We start from the raw sequence: 26,766 nt of genomic DNA on the forward strand, positions 1-26,766 counted from the left end.
AAAGAGAATCATAAGATTTATGCCAAATCTCTCAATAATTTCAAAACAGAAAGACTTCATCCCTGAATATAGTTTTAAAACATTTCATGATAGAGGAGGGTCTATTTGCATTCTGGGTCAAAAAATGCTTTAATCAAACTTCGTCAAGTCTCGTCCATGTTGCATTGTTCCACTTCTTGTCCTGGGCTCTACAGTTTCACTTCAGAGTAAAATATACACAAACAGCTCCAGGAGATAGAAATTACTACTAATCAGCCTGGCTGGATTCCTGGGAATTCCTTGGTCTCAGTATGGGTTGTCCATTTTCAAGTTACTTTAACAGTGACTGCTGTTGCATTCATGCCTTTAAAATAAGGCAAGGACAGCCATTCCTTGAAATAGTTCTCCTCGGTGCCCTTTAGCATCCAAGCTGTACAAGAATACTAAATCCCACAGCAATCCCATTAAAGGGCACATATGTTTTATTTCTCAAGCCCATACAAGCAAAAACTTGCTGCGAAGTGGCTGCACTTTGGTGCAGAACTGCCAAACAAGCTCACTGGAGGAACTCCAGCTAGCATCAATCCAGCTCAAAGGCACCTCTAAAGCTCTAAAATATAAATATATGTACAAATTACAGAGTCATTTAACATTAACAGCTTTAGTTGGCAATATACGACAAATACAGTCCTGAGTGGAAAGGTGGGCTTTGCTCGGCTATCTTACAACTGTTTCACCGCTCTGTTGTCTCCAGGTGGCAGCAATGCACCAGGCAGGAGCTGCAGAGCCACGCACACCCACACGTGTCCGGAGCTGCGGCTCTTCCTCTGGCAATATGAACAGTTCACAACCCAGTTTCACCCAGAGGAAATACAGCCGGCATTGCCATGAAACGAGCGAGTAGATTGGTCGATTAAAAGTGACTAAAGAGAATGGTCACTTAAAACACGTCACCTCTTCTCGACTGTTATGGTATAGTAGGAAAAGTTTCCCACAAAGCTGATTTCTGGGTCATAACCAAGAATGCATCAAAATGATGAGTTGAATCAACCACAGATGCTGGTTTCTCCCCTGCTCTGCATGAACAGGTAATTACCAGACTCTATCAGTGAAACCTGGGCTGGCAGCAAGGACTAACAGCATGGACTATCTCAAAGAACCAGGACTCAAGGTAACCATCTAATACTTAACTTATAGCATCTTCTAGTTCAGATGAACTTGAGATTGTACTTGAATTCTTAAAAAAAGGGATAGATCTTACAAGGTGCTAACAGTAGCCTCTTTATTGTCTTCCTACATTCAGGAAGTAGAGATGCTTCTCCACAGCAGGAAAACTGGCTTTAGTAGTCACTGGTGGAAGAGAGCGATAGGTTGGGGTGAAGAGGGACATATATTCTTGGGGTTGTAGCAAAAACACATGTGGTCATTCTTTACTGACTGGAAACAGCAGTTCTCAGAACACCCGCTGTGGTATCAGAAATAAGTCAGGAATTCTTCTGAACAGGAGAGTGAAGAAGCAAACCAGAAAGTATGTTAAACAGGAAAGCAGAGTCAGGAAGCAACCCTCAGAGCTGAACATGGTCCTCTTCCCAAGGAAGTAGGTGCCTTGTGTGGCTGGATAACACATTTTCTGCATATTTATATGAGAACTTGTTCTAAAGGATCTTCCTCAAAACACAGTATGCACGGAACAGAAGCATATACTGTATACGCTTAGAGCAAATACACTTGTATACACATGTGCATTTGACATATAGGTCAAATACATTTAGACAGCACAGCAACATCTAAAGGTCATTTATCCACTGCACACCACACAAACTCCATGCAAAGAATTTAAAATGTTTGGAACATACAGTAAACAGTATTACAAAATAGATCTGTAAGAGAAATAGGCAAAACAAGGTGGTTAGCACAAAATGCAAGATATTTCCTCCATTTAAGACCAGAAAATAAAATTAATCTTTTTGCTGCATTCATTTTAACAGAACCTTGTTAAATAGCTTAGACTGTTTTGTCACCATGGAATACTTTACAAAGCCTCTGACAGAGCACACACACATACTCCAAAAAGTCAACCTGCTGGCCTTTAATTAAATTATGACCAGAGAGAAAGAACACAGGCCCTCAGGCTGCATTTCTCTCACCCCACTTCAGTTGCTTGACACTTAAGCATTTAGTCAGAATTACTCATTCCGGTTCCCTCTATAGTTAGTGGAGAGCCAGAGGAGCTCACCTCACCCTAGGAAAGATGGGATTGCGTGTCCACTGAGAGTGGCTCTCTCTTTCTGTTAACTACCAAAGAAGCTTAGATTAGCCAACAAAATGCTTAGATGGCTACCTACACTTCTGCTGATAAAGTCCAATGAAATGAAACCAATGGACACAAATCAGAACCATGTGGAGTCTGATCAGGGACTAACTCAATGGGGTAAGCACATACAGGTAGCAAGGAATAAATTGAACAAGATGCTATACAGAGATATATGTATGCATTTATCCACTTTCAACATTATTTAGACATGTTTTGTTTGTTGATTATGCAAGAAATGTCTTGCCTACTAAAAATGCAGTTAAAGTGTGGATGTCAAAATGCACTTTGTGTGCAAAGTGTCTTCCATCTGTACATTCTCCAAGAACAGAAACAGAAAGGAAGAGGAATGCATCAACACACAATCTGAGCCAATGACTTGGGGAAAAAAAAATCTAGATATTTCCAGTAAATCTTGTTTCATACAAAAGATATTAAATGATTCTTAGGAATTTAAAACTGTGTATTAGAGATTATGTGACAGAAAGTGTTGTAAACTGGTATATAAACTCCTCTCAAAAATTACTTAAGGAGGAAAGGGAATAAGAAATACATACAGAAAACAGAAATCCTTGTACTATAATTGTGTCTCATATCCAACAGGTGGAAGAACCTAGTGGAAATCCATTTTGAGTGGTAGTCCCTGGGAGTAAAGTAGCTTCTCCTTATCCTCCCTGAGTGGCTCACACACTCTTTTGCTTCATTAAGCACAGTTAGGCTTTTTCCTGATGTCAGCAGCACCTTTGTAGAGTGCACCAATTTACTCTAGTTTACCTGCCAGACTAGAGTGCTGCCATCAGCATCAAAGAGGGGGGGAAAACAAATGTCACAAATCCTGTTCTCATCACTCTATCTTCCCTCTGCTGCAAGAGTAGCTCATCTTAAGAAGAAATGTTTGTAAGGAATTGAATTCTTTCCAGTCACTGCTCCAGCCATCAGGTATTGACAGCAATAATGAGATAGGACAAGACAGGTCTTTAAGGAAAGAAAAAAATCTCAAGCTCTAAAAAGTCCTATTTTCTGGCTTAGCTGTCAACATTGCCTTGGAGAGAGAGTGGGTTGCTATATCAGCCCATCTTTCCGAGGAGATATTTTCTGTAAAGACAGGAGATATCCCAGGCTCCCAGCATCCTGCCACGACTTTCTCCCCTCAATGACTAACTGCTTTTGTGTTTCTGTAGTGGTGTAGTTTCCTCACCCCCAAGAGGAGACTTAGTATTGCAATATCCTGTTCTCTTCTGATTAACCTAGACAATAGTTATACAAGAACTCCATAACACTCCTCAAAGAAAGCATGAGGAATGAACTTGTCTAAAAAGGAAAATGAACAAAGATTATGCAGGAGATCTGATTATTCTACTGCAGCATTCACCGTTTGTGTGAACTAAACTAGGGAAAACACGAGCTTGAGTGGGATGGGAGAGCAGCAGAGGTTGTTCCAGTCCTTGTCCTTATAAAATAAAAAAAAAAAACCAAACAGCAAAACAAAAAAAAACCACAACAACAAACAAAACAAACAAGAGAGAGGGCAGAGGCTGAGCAGAGGTTTGGTACTGCTGCTACTGCCCACAGGGACTCCACCAGCCCTGAGAAATCCAAGCTGATTCTGTCCCCGAGTTAGTGATGAACTTGGCCTGTATTTACTTTGCATGCTTCCTCTTCACTGTCCCCTCAGAAAGGACCAACCCTTATGCTGTCACTCAGAGGACTTCATGCTGCTGTAGTAGTTCTGTTGAAGGTTTCAAGGGAATATTGTATTTAACAGTCAAAACAATTATTAGAGACCAGACTAGATAATCACAGTAGTTCTTTCTAAATATAAGAATGTATGTGTATGATTTCTGTGCATTTATATGTGCATCCCCGAGCCATGTAATACATGGAGATGAGTTGCACAACTTGGTCTCTCAATTTGGAGTCTGCATGTCGTGCTAGTCCATGCCCTGCCAGATAGATAAATGCAGTGTCTATAGCATGGTAATATGCCACACTCCTTTTAGGTTTATCTTCCTTCTTTCTTTTGTTCTTGTAGTTCACTTGGTAAACAGCATACTCTACTTTCCTCGTCTAAAGTCACTCCCAAGAACTTCTTTTTCTTCCCAAAAACTTATCCCATCAGGAACTAAAAAAAAGCTGCTTTGCCAGATTGTGATCTAGAGAAGTCAGAATGTGCACACGTATCATACAGTATTTTAATACTGAGTCTCCATTTTTTCATTATTTATTCTAACCGCCCACCCACAATTGTGCATTTAGACTTCTCACATGACTCATGACACATCTAACTAAATGATACATTCCATCAAGGGAGAAGATACATGCCAGATGCTTTACAAGTCGAAAGATAACTTGGGCAGTGCATAATAGGCAATGAGAAAGCTGTGTACCAAACAGGTTAGACCAGCCAGAGAAGTCTGTCCAAATGAAAAGTAACAAAATATACTGTCTTCTAAAAACTGACATAAAATTTTATATCAGGTTATTAAAATGAGATTATTCTCTCCTCAGCTATTGACCACAAAAGGCCAAGAAACAATTTAGGGAGTGAATTTCAACAGCATTACCTATGTACTCTGGCCACACACAGACACCAGATTGGAATATGGACAGTATCACCAATTTCTCAGAAAGAGAAACAGAGAAAGAGAAATAATGTGTACAGAGTTGCATGTATCAGGTTTTGTAACAAAAAACTTCTACCTAAGAAGCTGTAAAAATTAGCAGCAATCATCATCATAAAAAAATTGGACCTTGACTGCTTAATGACATTTGGAAAATTCCAGCTTTCCTCTAAAAATACAGTTAGTAGAATAGTCTAACATCAGTCCAAAAGTTCTCTGAAAGCTGTTAAGCTCCTGCCAAATCCAGTGTTTTTTCCCACTCTCCCCAAAATTATGATCTATATCTTTCTATTATGTGTTTTCAAGTACAATTTCCTCTCTTCTGAGTCATCTGTGAACTAAAGTTCCAAAGGTATGTCATAAAAGGCATCTCAATAAAGAGAAAGAAGAAAAAGAAGCCCTCCCAGGAGGGCTGGTAAGAAGCTGTACATTTATAGTGTCTGTTATTGACATGGTCTTTTGCAACCAAAATGGCAAGACCACATTTACCTAATAGGAACAAGTTGTGAAGCTTGGCAAACTTCCTTTACAGCTGTATGTATTCCATCCTTGTATTTCAGGTTCAGATGTGTCTGAGAAGTCAAAGGCAAGTCCAGTCAAAAGCATTTGGACACTCTATTTGCTAGAACTGGACCCAAACCACTATAAAGCTGAAGCTTCAGATCAAAGTGTAGCTCTCTGTGAGTGGAAATGTAATTTTGATCAAACACAGTTTGTCACTCAACAAGTACAGTTCTTAAATTGCATGGTGATCCACCTCATGGGTCCAATGAGCTCCTACCTGATAACCTCCTGCCTGGTTCTTTTCTCTCCTAGTGCCCACTAAGGGGCCTTTTTTGACAAACATTTTGGATTCTTAAATGACTAATGACACAAAATGAGAGAAGGAAAAGATAGTTGAAAACAATTAATAGATCTGTTATTTAAGCTTAAGTTGAGAAAGCAACTGGACTAAATACCAGAGCAAAATTCTCAATAATTTCAATGGGGCCAGGATTCCTCTTCCATGCTGAAAGGCCATTTAATTGATTTATCTGACTTTCAACACAATGTAGGCCACAGAAGACCACTTAGAAACTCCTGCAGCAACAGAAGGGTGTTTTTTTTTTCTCCTGTGATTTAAGGAAATGAAATCCAACCCAGTACTTCTAGATGCTATTTTTAGAGGGATTAGACATAAACTAGAAAACCCATATGGGACAGTTTCAATTAATGATGATTAGGCTGAATATGCTTAAAGACAAAGTAGTCTGGCAAGTAAAGTAATTGTGGATGTGGAAGGGGAGAGGGAACATCTGTGATCTTTAGCTACTCCAGTTTACAAAGCACTCCTATAATAAATTAACATTGAAAATCAAGACAGTAATACATCTCAAAGTTTCCAATATAATTTTCTTTTGATGGTGAAGATTCTTTCTGGACATTTTTCATCAACAAGAACACGTAACTCCCAATCTAGACTCTATTTTTAGAAAGAATCTCTAATTATCAGTTATCCTAGTGAATGAAGTCTTTCAGATAAAGGTTTCAGGCTAGGGTCTATTTCAGAGCATTGTCCCAGATCTGATTTCAAGTATTTCCACACTGCTTTGGTGTTTAGCTGTTGGTTTGGACTGCAACCCCCATTACTTTTTATGTACTATATAGATGTTAGCAGAGAGGTTACCTTGAGAGATGAACCTTTGGGACTGAAACATTTAAATGGCTTCTTGTCTTCAGATACACCATCTTCTGGCATCTTCTGACGTTTCTCAGCAGCTTCAGCCCTTCTCCTTTCAATTTCTTCCTTCATCCTCCTCTTTTCCTCCTTAAAAAATATGAATGGTCATTTATACTTTCAGAAACTACATCACCATTACAGGGTTTTGCAGTCCTGCAGACATTTTACAGATTTTCAAAGAACAGATTTTTAGGCCAGTTGAAGAAAGTTCAGTGACCTATCTGAAATCTAGCAACATATTGTTGCTAATCCATCACAGTGTCAAGGAAGCAGGGAAGACAGCTAGTCTGTGCTGCTTTAGTGTCTTTGCATAGTGAGGTCACCAGATTTATTGCCAAATAGGGAAGGTTAAAGAGAGAAAAAAAGCACATTTATAAAAATACTCAAATTCAGTTTCTCTGTGTCATCACATATCATTTTCTTACTCTACTTCCGTCCATCTATGCTGGTACTTGCAGTGCCAAGGTTAATACTTCACAAGGAAAAAATAAATAGGTGACCAAAAAGGTGAAGATTAAATGCTTACAATTTTCCCTCCAAAGATGTAACACGAGTTTTTACTTCATAAGCTACAAGTCAAACCAGAAGCCCTTGAAGCGTAATACTGTGAGCGGTGGTCAGCAGGGTCTGACCAGCATGGTACTGTGCATTCTCAGCATATATTGAGTTCTACTGTAAAGAGCTTAGTATATTAAAGCACTTGGCATTCAGCTGCCAAACACTATTGTTATTCATCTACCATTTGTTTTCCAAAAAACTAAGATTCCTAAATGATGCACCAGAGATTTGGAAATCCTATTTATAGAGTCCCTTGGTAGAGGAAATACAAGTAAACAGATGTACTTGGGTAGTCAATATTTAAATAGACAAGAATATCTTTCTAATGAGATCTAGCCCATGGTAACTATATATAACACTAGCATTCCAGCTCATCTGGAGCAGACAAATTTTGATATGTGCTTTGTAATTTAATTTGTGTAGTGTCAAGAAGACACCTCAAATAAATGAAAAACTCTGTGGCTATAACACTGCCCCAAACATTTTGCATCCCAAGAAGATAAGAAATTCACAACCACTACAAATGAAATCCTGACTTGTGAAGACATTTATTAAAGCCCTATCTTTCCTGAGGCCAGAACCGTAACATTTCTTTCTACCCTGGGTGACTGCATGTTTTACCTCGGGTTCTCAACTAGAGCATCTATGTCATGTGGTCACTTGATATCAAATACAGAATACTTGCAGTTGAATTTGAAGGCTAGAAACTGGGGTGATTTAACACTGGATAGCATATTTGAAATCAAGGTCTGTTGTGACAGACCATCTCTTGACAGATACTAAGAAATAATGATGCCCAGAAGAGCACACAACCCAGAGGATCACAACAGCAATTCCCAACACGGCAACATCAAGTCCAAGAAGGAAAAGAGCACTTTGGCCTTTATGCTTGGGTTTGGTCTTGCCTGCCTTGTTACACACTCCTTCCTCACCTATGTGCCAGTCTCCCATGGCCTCATTCTACCCTTTTGTTGAATACAGAGCCATCAGCCTCCAGCCCCACCAATTTCTTTGCCTAAAAGTGTCTGTGCAGACACTGCTGTAAAGAGTTATTGACTAATGCAAGGCCAGTGGAAGTAAAGTGGTAACAATAAGGGAAATAAGAACAGAGTCCAATTCGTCATGTTTTACACTTACCTCCTCTTTGGCTTTTCTCTCAGCCTCCTCCTGTTTCTTCTTCTGTTCCTCTTCCTCCAGGATTTTCCGGCGCTCCTCCCGCCTTTTCTTCAGTTCATCCAGCTCTGCTGCTGCCTCCTGCTGCTTCTCCTTCAGCTTCTCAAAATCCTCAGCATTTGTGGTCCCTTTCAAATTGGAGCGGCTGGCAAAGAAATGAAAAGGAAGGTGATGCACCGTGGGTTTTCACGTCCTGGCCAGAGCCACCTGCTGCCATGTGCTCACCATCAACGTGAGAGCCTGAGAGTCAAAGATATTGTCTTATAAGACCTTTTGCTTCTTGCAAACTGTGTCAGGCCCCAAACATTTTCATCAGGAGTTAGTAGGCTGGGATACTACAAGGACCACATCTCCCATCTGCTGCCACTGAGGAAGGAGTCTTGCAAGTGCTTGTGTGCACAGGAGCTGCACCTCCCTGCCTGAGAACTCAGGCCACCTTCATTTTTATGATAACTCAGTAACTGAGCTTGATCTATTTAACATCTCATGTAACTTCAGCAAGAGGTATCATATCTTTTCACCATCTTTATAGTATACAGTAAACTGTTGCAGTTTCACATCTCTGCTCTGTAGTTTGTGTACAGAGGAAACACTTCCAAAAGCATGTTATACTTCATACACAAAACAAAGCAATAGAAAGCCATAACTAATTCCTTGCATCATTGCAAGGTTGTAGCCTCTATAGCAAACATCCCAGGTATCTTTTTTATTATTTTTTTTTATTTTTTTATTTTTTTTACTTTTTTGCCTCTTGGTCTCTGAGGTCTGTGTTGCCAGCCCACCCAGGCCTGCAAGCTTTGGACCCAAAGAAGATGAAAGAGATCACTTCTGATAGACATAATGATATCTTGGCAAGGGCAAATACTCAGCCCTCAGAATTAAGAGAACTAAGAACACAATAGTTACCGAGATTCTTACAATAAATAGTAACTCTGTTTTATATTAGCACAGAATAAAGGTTAGTCCTCAGGGACTTCAGTGCTGATAGCCTCAATGAAATTAACAGCTACTTTCAGCTTTAAACTGATAAAAGCCGAAGGTAGAATCCAATCTTAACATTTTTGTTTTGAGATTTCAGGTGACTATTTTGTCCTCCTTACAAGACAGGACATTTAAAGTTTCTAGCTTATTTTATTCTTATGCAGAACTTCTCCTACTGGTTCTGCATAATCTGAAATAAAACAAATAAATTGACAGTAATTCTCCTTATTTTTCTTCCACCTCCCAAAGTCCTCTGTCTTCAACAGATTCTGGGACATTGGGAAATGAATATTGAGATGCTGAGTGGAGGAAGAGCTTAGTAAGCACCTCTTTAGTGCTAAGAAATGAAGTTAGTCGCCAGCTTTCAGACAAGGAGGAAAGGGAAAGAAGTGGCTTGTGGGAGCCAAAAATGTCAGAACAATGTGAAAAAAACATGTTACACCATATTTAGGACTTTTGCAGTCCTAAAATAGGGAGGAAGGCAGTTGGAAGGGGAGATGGGAAGGGGAAGCCATGAAATGGGGTTTTATTCTATATTTCTCTTAATGGCTGATGTAGACAAACAAAACACAGATAAGGTTTTTCTTTAGCCTCCAGTACCTTATTTTATTCTCAGTTAGCCAAGTCACACGCTTCTTGACTAGCATCTGATATGTTCATGTACAAACAAGAAGAAAGATAGTCCCAAACAAAACCCAACAATGTGGGGGCAGTTCATTAGAAAACAGGCCAAGAGCCTTAATTCATACCTAGCAACTCAACAAACACTAGAACCTCTGCTGATTTTGCAAATCCAAGTCTTCTACTCAGCTGATAAAAGGCTGTTGAACAGGCTTCTTCCCACATTTGGGAAAGAGAAGAAAAACAGAAAAAGAAAAAAAGGAGTGGAAACTGAAATCTACATGTTGCCACTAAGGCCTGTATCCCACAGGAAGTAAAGCAAATGAAAACACAACAAAAATATTTTTAGAAAAACATTTTCATGTTATTGATGATGTGACCCAAGTCATGAAGCAGGACAGTTCTGAGCAAGACCAATTTCCTGCTATTCCATCTCCATCTCTCTCTGTCTTTTGGCCTTTGGTCTGGGTGTCTCCAGGGACTGTTGAACTACATTTTATTTTGAGAAAGTTTGTTTTTCCTGAAAGAATAACAAGGGGAATGCTGAGATACAGCAGCAAATCCCATCTGCCATGCACAGATTTCTCAAAGTGCCTGGAGAGCTTAACCTTTCCTTTGCCTGTTTCAATGTAAAAGAGGAAGAGAGGTGCAGAAAGAAAAAAAAAAATATAGATTTCTAACCTGTTCTTTCCTGTTTTTCTGCTAAAAGGAAGAACTTTTGCTCTGCTTTATATATCCTGTCCTATTAGCAGGCAGAATCCTTTTTAATAAACTTTTCACTAGAAATTTATTACCTTCATTGAATTTTCCAATAAAGACATAAGGCAAGTATTTCCTTGAAAAGAAAAATAAAAATAAAACTGTGATGCTGCTTATAAAGGACAGAAAATAGAACATTTTGGTTAGGAGAGGTTTTCACCTAACTAAAAAAAAACCACTTCTATAGAGAAGCCATTAATTTCAAGGTTTGCCTTGAAATCAAGAGAGACACTATTTCAAGAGTTACCAACTGGATTGTGCTCCATACTGATATGCACACTCTGATTAAAAGCAGGTGGGTAAGTGGAAATAGGTTTCTTCAGTAAAGGAAGATCAGGGAGATTCAGTTGAGATTAGACTTAAAAAATTAGAGAACACAAAATCTGGGCTGTTGCCATTATTGGCCTCTGTGCAAATAATAGAAATAAATGGCCTTCAAGGAAGGAAAGCAGAACAAAAATAAGCCACTTGTCTCTACTGAGGGAGCAAGGCTATTTACATCTACTTTTTGTTCTTTCTTTTGTTACTGCAACAATGTGGGTGCAGTTCATTAGAAAATAGGCCAAGAGCCTTAATTCATACGTACAACCCAAAACACTAGAGCCCCTGCTGATGTTGTCAACTCATTCTTCTCCTCAGCTGCTACAAGGCTGTTAAGGAGAAACCCAGAGTTGTCCCCCTGCTCTGCTATAACATAAGCAAGCCCAGTGCTTACTTAGAACTTACCCAAAAGCATTCTCAGTAGATTTAAGTTTTGGGGCAGTGAGTTCACGTTCTCCGTTCTGTGCCTTTTGCTCAGGAACTCCCTTCTTACGATCCCAGATACTTTTCATTTCGTCTTTGGGTGCTTTTCCTTTATCCTTGTCATCTTTTACCTGCTCCAGAGATATCATAAATCATAGAAAAAAAAAACAAGAAGCAAACGACAAAAAAGAAGTCACAATGAGGCATTCTGAATAACAGCCGAAGTACACAGATTTCTTGGTATTAATGATTAACTAAGTGTCTACAAAACATTTATGTGCTTCATGGCAGAAGTAGACTGTAAAGCTCTAAACTGTGACCAACCACCACTCAGCTGTCCTGATCGGAAATCAAGATGAAAATACTGACTAAATTGAATTTAATAAACTTATCAGTTTTCTGTGAAAGTTCACTGAGGCCATAGGACGATGCTACCACATCACTTCGTTCTGCAACTGCACCCCACTGAGGCTCCCCAACCCTCTTCCTTCCCGCTGCAGCATCATTCACATGTTACCTATTAAGATTCTGGGTTGCAAACCAGACTTCTTGATACACTCTTGGTACAAGGTTTAGGGTATTGGAGCAATAAAAATAACACATAACTAGTGCTTGACAAAGTTCACGCTCTTTCCAGTATCATAGCAGATGGATACTTCAGAATTGCAAGAATAATGACCAAAACACAAAATTATCTTTATGCCAGAGTAAAACTTCCTCTGTCAAAAAGCACAATCCTACCAGGGGCTACTCATGGATAGCATTATCCAACATGAATAATTAATCCTATGAAGAAGCAAATGTTCTCTCCAGAAACACTACAGCAAAAATTCCCCCTATCCTTACAAAGTTTTTCCTGTAATTCTTAATAGTACTCAAGTATATTTACTGCATGGATTTCACTCTCCAGTATTCCTTCAGGGGTATGAGCTTGAAGTACTTATGAATACCACAGATAGCCTGATCCCAGCATGCTGAGTCATGGCTAGATGCTGATAAGAGGAGGAAGATACGGACTGATTTAAGTTCTTTATCCTCAGGTAGAATTATTCCTGCTTAGTTAGTTAGACTACCAGTCTAAATAAATTTTTAACAAATGTAACATTTACCTCCAAAATATTTTTTTTTTTTTTCCAGCTCTCCCATGTTGGAGGAAGATTCTAGCTGGCAAGCAAGAAATATCTTCTGTGAAAAATGCATACAAAGACCTTTGGAAAAAAATACTTTTGTCCCTTGGAAGCCTGTTGCCATCCCATTTGCTGACTAGAAAGATAAGGAACTTCCGTAACAGTCCTGTCTGCAACACAACTGCTTTTATGGCATTCCAAGCTGCACCTTGAAATAAAAAGCCAATACACACAATCGTCCCCAAATCAAATAAAATTTTTATCCTTCTTCATCAAAGAAGAAAATCTGGAGATGTAATATCTTTACCAATAAAGGATGAGTTCAGAATCTTTAAAGTCAAGATCCTCCTAAGGCACTGAATTAAGCTACTGAGTGAAGTCTCAAAGTCATCCTCTGACTTTACCTGAGGCCAGTTTGCTTGCTCACAGAAACTGATACAATGGACAAGGCCAAGGTGGCACACACTACATGTACTGGGTGGTTAAACTACTTAAGCAAATTTGCTGCTGGTGAGGGATGCTGAACACAACTCACAGAGGCATTTGCTCTGCCCTGAGAGCAGGCAGCGGCAGTACAGATTTTCCCCACCCTCTCCTGCCAACAGGGTTTAGCCACGACCTGGCAGAAGCGTCCTGACGGACAAAAGGGGAGTTCAGTTTTCATGACCGTGCATTCTTTGGCCATGATGCTCTAACTGCAAGCAAACAAGGTCATTATTACTAGCAGCCTCAAGGAACGGTTTTATGTTTTCTAGGAGCTGGGCTGAGACAACCAGGGCTATTCATTGAGCATAATGAATGCCATCAGATAGTAACATTTTTTGGGTGCTCCTAAATCTAGGCGAGATTGTAGCTAGTGATGATGTTCACAGCAAAATCTCTGCTGCCTGTTAGCGATCTCCTGGCCCTTCAGTCCCAGTCAGGGTGATACTGAAACCGGCAATGTTGATTGTTGCAAGATTTCACATGCCAGGATGTCTGTGTTGGGATTTTGAGAACATAGGATTTCCTTTGCTGAGATTTTCATCAAGACCTCTCTAAGTCTCATTAAAAGCCAATACTTCCAGCAGTCTGATGTATTGAAGTCCACTGGGGAGGGTCATATCTCCTACATCTTAACTGAAATAACTGAGAAAACTAATATTAAAACAATATAGTTTAAAAATTAATAGATTACGAAATAGCATTTCAGAAGCCAGTATGATTTATGGTAATGTGTCTGCATTTGAGAAAATCTTAATATAGCCTGGCCTCTTTATTCAAAAAGATGATAAAACAAGATATTACAGAAACATTTCACAGCTTTTGGACCCGATCATACTCCTACTAATTTTAATGCCAAAACAGAGATTGGTTAGGACAGAAGCAGAAACCATTATGTCCCATTACAAAGGCAGGCAACAGTCTCGGTATTTCCCTCAATTACAGGCTAATTCAGCTTCTGTTGAATCTAGTAAATAGGATTACACTGACTCCAGTTGAAGTAGACATGTAGATCTGAACTGAAAACAGGTTATATGCTTTCACAGCATATTGACCATCAAGTCAAGATAGAACACAATCCAAAGCATGTTTAGCTAATTTACAGTTTTATTTATGTTTTAATCTTTCTCTACACTGCTTTTTTCCTCTTAGGGTGTCATGCTAGTGTTTGAGAGTTGAGATTTCTAAATCTAGATTTTGAACACCTTCAGATTGCAGTGAATCAGTTACTGAGGTTGGGGCCATTTGGCAAACTTGATTCCTTATTTAGGCTCAGTTACTTGTGGACTTAGAAGTTGTGGGCATCTGGGTCTAGGACATCCATTTAGAGCCAACTACTATACCCAAATACCAGGAGAAAAGCAACTGTTGCAGCATGTCTCGCCAAACTGGAAGCAGGAAATACCAGGAGTCTCGCATCATGAGAACGTTTGTTCTTATGATCTTTCCAGGCCACTTTTGAGAACCAAAAATTGTGAGGCAGTTCAGAAAAGGAAATGGATTTTGCTTGCTAATTTGATCAAAACCTGAACTTTGAGGGCCAGATTTTGGTCACATTAAGAAAGGACATGTGCTTGTGTTGCACAACTGCAAAAGCAAAATCTGATTATGTAGATACACAGTATTCTTTCAGAATCTTGTTCATTATATGCTGCCATCCTCTTGACTTTCTATATGGTTCAGAAATAGGCCTCGTTGAATTTGTATGTCCTTGAAGGTGGGGCAGAAGTAGAGATGGGAGCCTGACCTTGACTTGGTTTGGAATCTGAGATTGTAAATTTTCTTCACAAGCCAAGAAGCAACAACTGAGATTTTTGCACTGAGCAAAACACTAGGAATGCTCAGCTTGATACACATGCAAAAGATCTACCTTTCAGTGGATGGGTATTCAGCATTGCACTAAAAGTAGGACTCTCTCAAATTGTCTCAGCTTGAGCACCCAAACATGGAAGGACTAAAATGGCAAGTCACTTTTAAAAGTCTTACTGATTTCCTGTAATAATCTAGCCCTGTACTGTGGTTCAAAAGCACAATGAGAGCTCCAGTGAGAGTTGACTGAGCCCCACATAAACACAAGCAGGACAATTGCATCTCAGGTCTGCCCCAAAAATCAATATTTGTCATTAGTTACAGTCTCCTTTTTACATTTACTTGTAATATTCAAGGATTGTGTGCAACACGAAATATTACAAGCTAATTCTGTCGTATGAAGAACTCTTAACATAATCCATCCCTTATTTTTTGCATAGCTCTCTCCTCTGCTTTTACAATTGAGTTAATTTAGAGTAGAGTGATTTTTTTTTTTAGTTTTTCTAGTGCATTATTCTGAGACATCTTTAATTAGGTCTCATTTAACTCTTTGCCTTTCCAGAGTAACTTATTCTAGAAATGCCAATCTCTCTCCCTGTTCACTAGGAACCTTTACCTCTGATCATCTTCGTCACTTCATTTGCCTTTCAGTCTCACCTGTACCTTACTCAAAGTATGATACCTTGGATGATCTAGCCAGGCAAATGGACATAAAACCTTGCCACACAATTTGCCCTCATCACTGTCCAAAGGTGTGCTAAGCATCTACAGCATGATAAGAATTACTCCAAATACTAAAGACCCTGGACCAGACCCTCTGCAGCCATCCGTGCTCCCAAGCAGCTGGAAAGGCAGCAAGCAGCCTGTTACTAGATCTCTGTGCTGTGGCTCTCCTTTAAGCCACAGAGACCTGGCTGAACCCAAAAGGGTCCAAACCTCCAAGGCCATAACCATCTCATCATGATGTCTGATAAGAATCAGGAGGTATTTTGATACCTGCTGCACTGAACCGAAAGCACAGTTACTTCACAAACTTGAACATGGCTCCCTGTGTCTAGCTGTAACCTGAAGAGTAAATGGTCCCCAAATCTTATTTACTTACCATACAGTAAAACACCATGGCACCAGCTCCTGTGTTTACAGTGGAAATGCAATGCAGTAATTTTTGTAGATTTTCTCTTTAAAACAAAAAAAGAAGCTTGGGTATGCACAGTTTCTATCATGGGGCGTTGCAGTCTGGGGCAAAATCATTAGTTGAGGCAGTCAGGTAGCCAAAGGGCCTAGATTATTATCATTATTATTGTTGTTGTTATTATTATTATTAAGAGTAGGTCTTAGTCATAGGGAAAAAGTTCACAGTAAAGTGGGAGGAAACCAGAAAAGGTTGATTAGTTGATACAGTCTTGAAAAATTCATCCCTAGGGTGCAAATCATCCTTGCATTCATTGACCAAACTGAGTTTCCTAAAATATTTGTTCTAAGACAAACATGACTTGGTTACAGAGCCCCAAAATAACAAAATACTTCATTTTAAGCACATAAGTAGCTTCATCCCTATTTATTTCAGAATCATCTACCATTCTTGAAGTGAAGCACATGCTAAGTACTTTGCTGAACAAGCAACTTTCAGATATAGGTCTCTTATTTATTTTCTTATCTCAAGTTTCCCTGCAACATCTAAATCAATGCTTTACAAGTTACCTGATCTTTTTTGAAGGTAGGTTGGAGCTTCTCCTTTTCCTTTTTAGCTTCCACTTTAGCCTCTTTTTCTTCCCCCTTTGTTTTTGGGTTTTTAATATTTTTTTTAATATGAAAACATCACATCTGTTTGCACTTTTGTTTCTCCACACTGTGTACATGTAGCAATCCAGTGCCCAGCCACATGTCCATTATACGCTGCTGTGACCACATGTCCTTGTGCAGTTGTGCTCCCTCCACCCTCTCCAAATGCTCCCATTCCCCCATCTGGGCCTTTCTCCCTTGCGTAGCGTCATGCTCACATGTCCCAGCAGAGAGCCCTGTCTTGTGATTGCATTTAACACGCACATTCCTCACACAGTTTAACAAGTGTTCACAATGTTTTGTGCCAAGATGTGTCTGCTTCCACCTCATGTGTCACTGCATTAGGTGAGTTTATAGCAGCTGAGAAAAAAAGGCAGCAAAAAAACCATGCAGAGGTCTGAACATGCAAGGTTTTCTTTGAACGATGGAGTGAGGTCACGCGTGTTGTGCACTGCATTATTGGTAAGCAGAAGTAAGGAGCTTTATTTTAAAAGAGAGAGAGCAAGAGAGCACAAGTATTAGTCATTTCAATGCAGGAACAGATCTGTGAGAAAATTCCAGCTCAATCTTTTTTTTTCTTGCATTACATTTCTCATAAACCACAGGTGTCTTATTTTGGTGCAAAATGTTTACTGTACCTGTTTTCTTAGGAAAGCTGCTTGAGGTTTTTCCTCTTGTACCTTCTTCTCTTTTACCTGTTTATCTTCTATTTTCTTTTCTTCCATCTTTTGTTTTTCTTTTAATTTCTCTGCTTCTAGCTTAGCCTTCTCTTCAGCTGCCCTCTTTTCCTCTTCTGCCTTAGCCCTAGCCCTTTCCTCAGCTGCCCTTTTCTCCTCTTCTGCCTTAGCCCTAGCCCTTTCCTCAGCTGCCCTTTTCTCCTCTTCTGCCTTAGCCCTAGCCCTTTCCTCAGCTGCTCTCTTTTCCTCTTCTGCCTTAGCCCTCTCTCTTTCCTCAGCTGCCCTCTTTTCCTCCTCTGCTTTCTGTTTTTCCTCAGCTGCCTTCTTTTCTTCCTCTGCTTTTAACCTCTCCCTTTCTTCTGCCTCAAGTTTCTCTCTTTCTTCTGCTTTCTTCCTCTCTTCCTCAGCCTTTTCCTCATCCCTGAGCTTCTCTTTATCTACAGCATCAGTTATACTCTGCTCCCCTTCTGGCACAGCATTTGTATCATTCTCTGCTTTGTGTTCCTCTGCATTTATAGCTATTTTTTTTGTTTCTACTACCTCTTCTTTATCTGTGGGTTTTTCTGCAGTCACATCTACCTGATTTTCCTCTATGGGGACCTCCTTTGGTTTCTCCTCCTGTACCTCCTCTTTGTCTTTTTCTTCTTTTTTTCCACTGTCTTCCTCATCTTGCCTCCAGTTGTTCCTTTGGTATGATTTGGTAACCGTTTCTGTTTCCTCAATCTCATAGCGTCCTCGGCGTGTTTCAGCCTTTTCCTCTTTTCCTGTGGTCTCATTTTCTTCCACATTGTTTACTTCTCTCCTGCTGGGCAGTGACAAGTTCCCATCTGTGATTGTGGGGTCAAATTCCTTTTGACGTTCCAGGGCTTCCTGTAGACGTTTTTGGCGTCTCTCCTCCCGTCTTGCCAGTCTCTCCAACAATGCAGCTTCATCATCTGTTCCCCCTGTGGTTGTAGTACGCTTGGTTTCCTCCTCTGCCACACTACATAAAAGCAGTAATTTCACATTAAAAAAAGAAATCTTTCTAACAATGTATGCAGTGTTTCTAGAGGAAAAAAAAAAGCTTGCTGGAACATCATTCTATGATTTGAAAATACAACGGGTTGCGTACTTCAAAATTTAGCAAAATGATTCGAGGATTAATTTTGGCATTTCTACATGTATAGGAATGTGGTGTTTCACAATGTCAGAGCCCGGAAAAGTTCTCTTCTAGGCCAGCTCCAACAGCCGCTGAAGTCCCCATAAGTCTTACTGATCTCAGTAGGCACTGGAACTGTCCCTAACACTTGGAGTAGCTGAAATATGAACATCCCTGAAAAATTCATCCTGCCCCTCTGCATCCTGCAGCAGGATATTTGGAAGACCTTAGCCTGCTTTAGGGGCCCCTCAGCTTAGCCTGAGGCGTATATATCTTATGCACAGTCTTCCAATCATGCAAAATTTTTCAAGATGCTACACAAGTAAGATACTTTCTGACTTCAGTAAACTTGTCTAGCAAGAGGAAACTACTCCTGTTCAGCAGCAACATCCACAGATACAGTCCATAATGAGACAGCCTGACAATTAAGGGTGCAGTGAGGCTGTGATTGCCTGCATGGGAACAACAATCTGTTATAAAACAGAATGAGCAGAGCACCTAGTTTAAGACATGCTTTTCAGCACCTGTACACATCAGGACTGGATCATGCTCTCAGTCCCTGGAGGTTTGCAGACTCCTTCAAAATTCAGCTGTTTAATTCTCCTGTGTGTAGGTTTCTTCCTTCTTTCTAGCTTTTTTTCCCCTCCTCTATTATGGAAAAAATATTATAAACTACAATCAGAAATCTTGCTGTTTTTCTATCTATATCTATTCTCCTTTTCTTTAATAGAATGCTACTTGTGCTCAGTATCTATTAGCTTGACATCACATTTTTTCTTTCTGGTCTCTTCTGTCAATTGTGCTATGGCTACTGGAAATCCGGATGTATTATTTGTGACTATGTGAGACTGAATAAATTATGAAGATACTAGAAGGCCAGCTCTGTCCACTCAGCCTGTGACAAGTGACACCTCACTTCATAAGCTTTTCTGCTGTTTATTGCTGTATGACCCAGACAATGCCAGATGAGAGCTGAGGACTAGTGCTCACACTCAGTGCCTTGCAGGCATGTTTCAGCTGCAACTTGAGGCCTGGGTGCCCACCAACCCCATGTGCATTGGCCTCATGACACTGTGGCCTCTATAAGTAAGACAAAAGATGTGGAGGTTTGTGAGGCCAAAGGCAATCATGTGTGAGGGAATCTGACAGCAGGATGCATCAGAGGTATTTCCCTCTATGAGCCGCAGCTGTGCTGCTCCACAGACAGCCCTGAGGACACCTTGGGAATGGGTCATGAGCGTGACCTCAAGCCCAGCTTCAGTGATGCTCCCACCCTACCCTGCAGGCACAGCCAGTGGTGCTCCTCACAGTATTAGGTCTTCAGAGCAAGGATGGCCAAACCTGGTGCTTAAAATCAAGCAGCAAAACAGACTTCTTCAAGGTAACTTCTCTACTCCGAATAAAAATTACTCTTGACTTGTCAGTAAACAACATCAGATATTTACCTGTTTTGGGCATTAACTTCTGATTTCTCTGTTACTTCTCCTGATAGATCTTCTTCCTTTTGCCGCAGCCTTTCCTGTCGAGCCCGTCGGCGACGTTCTCTGGCGGCTTCTTCCTCATCATCATCATTCCTCTGGTAGGACAGCCTGCAACAGAGCATTAGGGATAAGGAAACAAAGGGGCTATAGCACATAGGACACTGTGACTGAAAAATTACAAATTGCGGCTGATCAGAGCACAGTAATCATAGCTGCACTGGCTGCTCCATATGGTGTTTAGAAAATAATCTGTCAAGTTGAGATCCATAGTTTCAAACTTGGTTTTGTTTTCTTTTTCAGAAATGAACTTGACAAAATCATCACAGTGAAGACAGCAGCCACACCGCAGTCACTTTGCTCCTAGAGAGTACCAAGACCATAAAAGCCCAGCTCTGTAGCCAAGGAACATCCTGCTAGACTGCACCATGATCCTGCCAGAATGCACAAAACAGCGTTTGAGCAGACAATCGCTCAAGCCCACATAACTGACACTGGACTCAGCCAAGCAGCTTTTCATTAGCCTCCTCTAAATATAACATGCTTGAAATGGTGACAGTGTTCTAAAATTGAAAGACTAGAAAGCAAGGAGACATAAGTATGACAACAGCTCTCAGTGCTCAGTTCTGAGTGCCAAACATCTGACACCTACAAAATTTTTGTAAGCTCAGAGCTCTGCCAGGCCAAATCATACAAGATCACCGCTGTGATGAAAGCCTACAGCTGAGAACCCATTGTGTTCATCTAACCCAACAGATGATTACATTTAGTTTCATCCTACTTGAAAAGCAAAGCAAGACATTACAATCCTAATAATCCTGCAGCCCATTCAAATCTTTGCTGAGGTGCATTATTACTGGGTGAGATAAAGGCCTGCATTCCTCTCATCTTTTTGTGCAGGAAAAATGAAATAGGAAGCTAACACGTGCCAGACCCAGTCAGGACATTCATTTACTTTGCTTCCAGCAATGGTCTGATACATGATGTAACCATGAAGTTTTAACTGTGACTTAACAGAGTCACCCTTCCTTATGTAGTCATCCATTTAAGTTAGCTGTGCAGCAATGCACAGAGAAAAGAAGAGCTCTGTACTGAGTAAAAAGAAGCACAGTTAAAGCTTCCACTTGCCTACATCTTTTCACATTCTTTAGACCAAGAGTAGACAAATAATGAGAAGTATTACTCCAAGATTTCACATCTCTATGTTAGACAGATGGACATCTGTTGATCCACTTTGGCCTGTGTTTTTTCTCCACCCCTGGAGAACAGCCTTGCTGCCCAGGATGCATACACACCCCAAAACTAAATTAAACTAACCTCCATTTGTCACCTTCCACATAACTGTTCAAACTCTTTGAAGGCAAGTCTCTCTCTACAGTTAGCTGTTCCAGCTATCTCAGGCAATGAGAGCACGGCACAGTGTAATCTCAAAGAGATTACACTCAAGCCTTCTGATATGCAACACCTCTTATTAAAAATTCAGATGAAAAGATGATGACTTGGAAACTGCCCTTGTTGGGTAACATCTTGTTACCAAAGATAACACACTCTTAGTCTAAATATCAACAAAAAGAAAAAAAAATAGCAGAGCATTGGCTGCTTCTCCTGTTACCTCCTCTGTGTTTCTGGCATAAGAAAAAGCACTCTAACCTCTGTGTGCTATTGGTAAATTGTTCTGGTAAAGCATCAGTGCTGAGTCTATCCTACCTCCTGTGCAGCACAACTCAAGTACAAGAGATGAGACTGAGCATCTCATCGATGTGAGAGAACATTTCCCACCACACTAGGTAGGGATTACAAGTAACAACAGACATTCTGCCCTGATGAGCAGGAAGGACAGATTTATATCTCCAAGACTGAAGTCTTAAACCTGCTGAAGTCAACAACAAATCTCCTGAATATTTGAGTAAGTCTAAAATGTAACTAACCCTCAAACTGAATGAGGGGACACTACAACCTAGAGTGGAAAATAATTCTGCTGGATTGAGAATACAGGTGATGAGGCCATCTGCCTCAGAACTTCTTCAGAGAGATTCAGCACTCTATTTTACGTTGAGCACCGAATTTAAATAAAGTTATAATCCAGTAAGAAACTTGGTAATAGCTAGGATGATTATGGGGCTGAAACCGTGTCATATAATCCAGCTTCAACTGGTTTCCACTTGAAACCACACATCAGTTCAAACATTGTCTGAGGTTTTAGAGTTCCATGCCCAGTACTACTATATTATTATTCTTGTCTGAATTATGACAGCACTCAAATTCCCTGATCAAGCTAAGGCGCTTGCTACAGTATGCATTTTATAAAGACAGAGGAAGATCTGGTCACTGTTCTAAACAGTGCATATTTTGACTAAAGAGAAACTTAATAACTTTTAGCACTGCCCACAGTAAGTCATATGCTAAACACGAAGAATCTAAATTCTTTTTCATTTTTCACAGGGATGGAAAAAAAAACAATGCCTAATTTAAGCTGGATCATACTACTTCATTCTAGAGGAGGCAGGGAGAAAGAAGAGCTGCAGATCTGAGCTTTGACTCTGCCTCAAGGGTGTCAGAAATACATGAAAAAAATTCCAAACAGGACCAAAGCCTTTAAGATTAAATTTTTAATTTAAACAGGCAGCCTGAATCTGTCTCTTCTTTCCCCTATTATTCACTCAAATGCCAGTCTGCCTTCCCTTTCTCCCACCTTTAAATACACCTTACATTCATAGCACTACCCTCCCAACACATACCTCAATTAGATGCAAGTGTACCTCTTCAGCAAGCTCTTTCCTACACAGCTTTGCTATCCAGAAGCTTTTACATCTATTACAGATTGATTTCCTCTGTGGTCCACTCCAAGAAATGAGATCATTCATTCTGTATCAAACTGCTGCACCTCCACTTGCAATTTGACCTACTTCTAAAACCTTCACCCTTCATTACCTAACACCATCAGCAGTTGAAGTGACATCTCTTGATCTGTGTATCCCCAAATTAATGGCACATGGAGGACGTCAGTAAAATGTCTTTGATGACAAATTTCACTGCCAGACTCAGTATATAGAAGCTGCATTTGTTGGCCTTCTGTGCTCTTCAAAAGCCCAGGCTCTTCCTGAAAGGATGGGTGGTGTGAGGATGGACTCTGTTATAATACCCACTGGGGAGTGCTCTTTGTGTCACCGTTGATATTTGGTCCCATTTTATTTATGATTGCATATGTTTTTAATATTGTTATTGTTCATTTAATTTGTGTTATGATAGGCATGCTTCAAAATGTGGATATAAACAACTGAGCAATCTTCACCTCAACATATAGGAACAAATGCACATGCTTCCAGAGGATTGTGCCTCTGTCAAGCTTTGCGTGTCAAATGTCAGCTGTATTTCATTCAAGCCATATCTAAAAATGTGGTGAATCATGGGGGGGCAGTTGTGGGGAAAACTGTTTCTTCTCATCATTTGTCCATAATTCAATGAGAGCTGCCAGCATTCTGCTCAGAACTGCTCAAGAAGATTCAATTTTATGAGGAAAATAGCAGAATTTCAATCCAAAATGCTCATGTTTCAAAAAGATGTAGTGAGTGAAAACAGGAGATTATGCTGGAGACATGCAGACATGTCACTACAGTTCTCAGTCCAATGTTGTGCATGAATGCTGTTACTAACACCCATATTTTTCACATATTTCTTAATTTGACATGCACTATTTTTTTTCACATTGAATGTAGGAGAGACAAGTAGATAAAATTAACCAATGGCTAGAAATTAAATCCAGACAAATTAAGACTGGAAATGAGGCACATGCTTTTAAGAGTGAGGTTGTTTAAATATACAACAAATGATGGAACATCTATCTCTTGCATCTCCACATTAAGATGAATGCCTTTTTTGGAAGTTATGCTACAGTAAAATACTGATTTTGTGGCTCATTATAGACACAACTTGGTGAAATTCCATTACCTGTTAGATATGGAAATTTAGACTAGATTATACGGTGGCACCTGCTGGACTTAACACTACAGTCTGCCATTTACAGAAGATACACGCCTTATCATTCTGCTTATAATTTATCTGTCTCACAAATATTTTTACTCTTTTCACCCACACATTTTCTGAAGATACACAGCCTATACTCCTGAGTGGGCTGTGGAGATAACCACATAGTTCTCTCGGAAAAACAAAGAGACTGACACACTTTTCAAAGTATTTCCCTCTCTTTTATATTTTCATACTGTGTGCTTCTAATATCCTTTCTTATTTTTCATAGTTCTGAAGAGTTCACAGATTATTCTTTTTCTACTGGGTAACCACTTATTCAATGGGTTAGCAGAAGAATGTTCTTTCTGTCAGATCTGGTATCCTTAATTTCCTACCACTTTAGAAGCCTTTCACCTACCTTAAACCTCAACCTAAAATACCTAAAAGATAAAACAATGTGCATTTTAACAACTGATTTTTTGCTAAAGCTGAGCAAAATCTTTAGATTTTTTACATTCGTTAAGGATCTGGCTGCGAGATTGTTATTTTGTTTGCACGACAAAACAGTTAATTATGGGAAAGAAAAGGTCTTCAGAGAGGTCCAGCTTGTATACATGCTTCTTTATGGTTTCTTTCCTTTTGATGTTTTTAACATTTAGGTTTCTTCACAGGTAAGGAAAGAGTAGGTATACTCATTCCTTTAACAGTTTGATTCTAAAAAACTAAGGTGCACGCAATCCACAGGGAAGAATGAAGAATAAAAAGTGATATGCCAGCCTATAACCACAAGGGAAAAATTATTCCATACTGACTACAAAAATACTTGGTGACTACAAAGTAATTCATGTCAAAAGTAGCCAGGGATTTTATTTCATTGCTGAAGATGGCACTGAAACCTCTAGGACAGATCCTGATTCCCAAATTAGTGGTTTCTGTTGAAAATGTAACTTTCAGTTGCGTAGACACCCAGAATTTCCAATGCCTTGTCTAATATCTTGCAGTTTTCTGCTCATAACAACACTGTTGCTTTGGTTTCAGATTCAAGCCCTAAAACCTGGCCCTCATAGAGCCAGTCTGTAGCAGCACCGCATCTTTCTGCACAAAGGCTGAATGAGTCATGCACGCGCCTATTTTTTTTTTTCCTCATGGCTGAAAACTGATGATCTGTTTCATAATATGAAATGCAAGCAGATTCTCCAACCACATTCAAATAACTCTGGTAAATCGCCCCTGAGTACCTCAGCATAAATCGCACGCAGGGCTGCTAACATGAAGGGTAAAAACCTTCAGCTACTGAACCAATGTTAACTTTGCCTCCGACATATATTGTATTTAGATAAAAGCTCTTGTTGGAAATATCCCAGGGAAAAACATGTAATTCTCTCAATATGTGAAGTCTGTAATGCTCTGCAGTTTTACTTCATCCACAATAGACTTGGTATTGACCTGTTAGTGTACAGTGTGGTATATTTAACCTGTTTTAGTTTAAAAGTTTCACATGGAAAGGAAAAAAAAAAAGTAACTGGGCAGAAAACAATAATTGGCTAAGTACCTTTTAGCTGATGACTGTTACTTTTTTACTGCTTTCCCTGAAGCTTAGTGGAATTCACCCAGAAATCTGTTTCCCTGGCAGATGACAAACATGCAAAAAAAAAAGTACAAAACAAGCTTAGTTTTTCAAGCTTAAAAAAGTGGGAGCAAAACCCAATCATTATGCATACCACTGTGGTTGATGTGGTATTTATTGACTCCATAGCAAATTGCTTTCTGCTTGCTGCCACCACCTCCAGTTTCTAGTGCTTTATTGCATATAAAATCCAAAATAAATTATGCCACAGCCTTACCCAGTAATATCTCAGGCATATGATTTGAGAATAACAGGCACTTTGCCTAGCTAAGGCATAAGTAAAGACTTACAGGATTCGCCCCAGAATATACAATCCACAATTGCTACAAAGCCAAATCATAAATTATCTTTCTTGTGGTTTTAGGCCTCTATATTCAATATAGCTTTCAAGGCACTTTTATACCTCACATTGCTAGCTTACTGAATGTATACAAAGTTAAGATCTAACCCCTCTTTTCTATTTCACTGCAAATAAAACTCCAACTAACATGACTGAGACATTTACTCAAGGCAGAAAGAATTCAAAATTAAGACAGACATGAGCATTTCTAACTTAAAAAAGCTCCCCTGCATATTGAGCATTGTGGTCTTCCTAGAAAATACACAAAAGATTTGAAGAATGAAACCTACATTTTCTTACAGGCACTTTCAGGCAAGTTGATGTCTCCAATGTGTCATGCTCAAGCTACAGAGTTCTGTATTTCCTCCAAACATCTTTTTAGCTCATACAAAATTCATGTCATCATCTACAATATCTATCAAGGATTTTTTAATGAAGGGAAGGGAGGGAAGAAAGGCATGAGGACTCTTCTTACTGGGCCATTTTCTCATCCTACATGCTCAAGTCATTAAACTATGACACTGAGGTAGGTATAGGCAGGAGTGGATACCCCATGAGGCAGCCTGTGGTGAATCTGGATCAAAAGCATACAAGGAACTATGCAGCCTTATGGGGAGGAACATGAACAAGAGCACAGGACCATTTTTCAAGACCCAACAGCAATTTTTCTCTCTATATAGTTTATAAACATGCATATATAAAAAACATATATATTTAGTCATCAATGAATATGAGAAAGTTGTTCTTTCTCAAAAAACTCACATCACATGCAATGTATTTTTCCACCAGAGGCTGGAGTGGAGTTTTTTCTCTTACTCAAGCACAATAGATATAATCCATTTCAAGAGGATTCCCAATTACTATTGTTCACT

At 39.7% G+C, this 26,766-nt stretch overlaps 1 protein-coding gene across 2 annotated transcripts in view; it reads right to left on the minus strand.

The window, feature by feature from the left end:
- CALD1 (caldesmon 1) overlaps positions 1 to 26,766 on the minus strand; it is an 89,358-nt gene that overhangs the window by 8,663 nt on the left and 53,929 nt on the right. The window contains exons 2-7 of one of the 2 annotated variants that reach the window (XM_010193100.1): positions 19,929 to 20,072; positions 17,307 to 18,327; positions 16,588 to 16,662; positions 11,450 to 11,598; positions 8,327 to 8,507; positions 6,578 to 6,718 (exon numbers count right to left, since the gene is read on the minus strand). In XM_010193100.1, the coding sequence (XP_010191402.1) occupies positions 6,578 to 6,718; positions 8,327 to 8,507; positions 11,450 to 11,598; positions 16,588 to 16,662; positions 17,307 to 18,327; positions 19,929 to 20,072 (1,711 nt within the window). The remainder of the gene's footprint in view (positions 1 to 6,577; positions 6,719 to 8,326; positions 8,508 to 11,449; positions 11,599 to 16,587; positions 16,663 to 17,306; positions 18,328 to 19,928; positions 20,073 to 26,766) is intronic. The other variant, XM_010193101.1, reaches the window with a different exon arrangement.

Source organism: Mesitornis unicolor, unplaced genomic scaffold (assembly GCF_000695765.1).
Source record: "Mesitornis unicolor isolate BGI_N332 unplaced genomic scaffold, ASM69576v1 scaffold45139, whole genome shotgun sequence".
Taxonomy (NCBI): Eukaryota; Metazoa; Chordata; class Aves; order Mesitornithiformes; family Mesitornithidae; genus Mesitornis; species Mesitornis unicolor.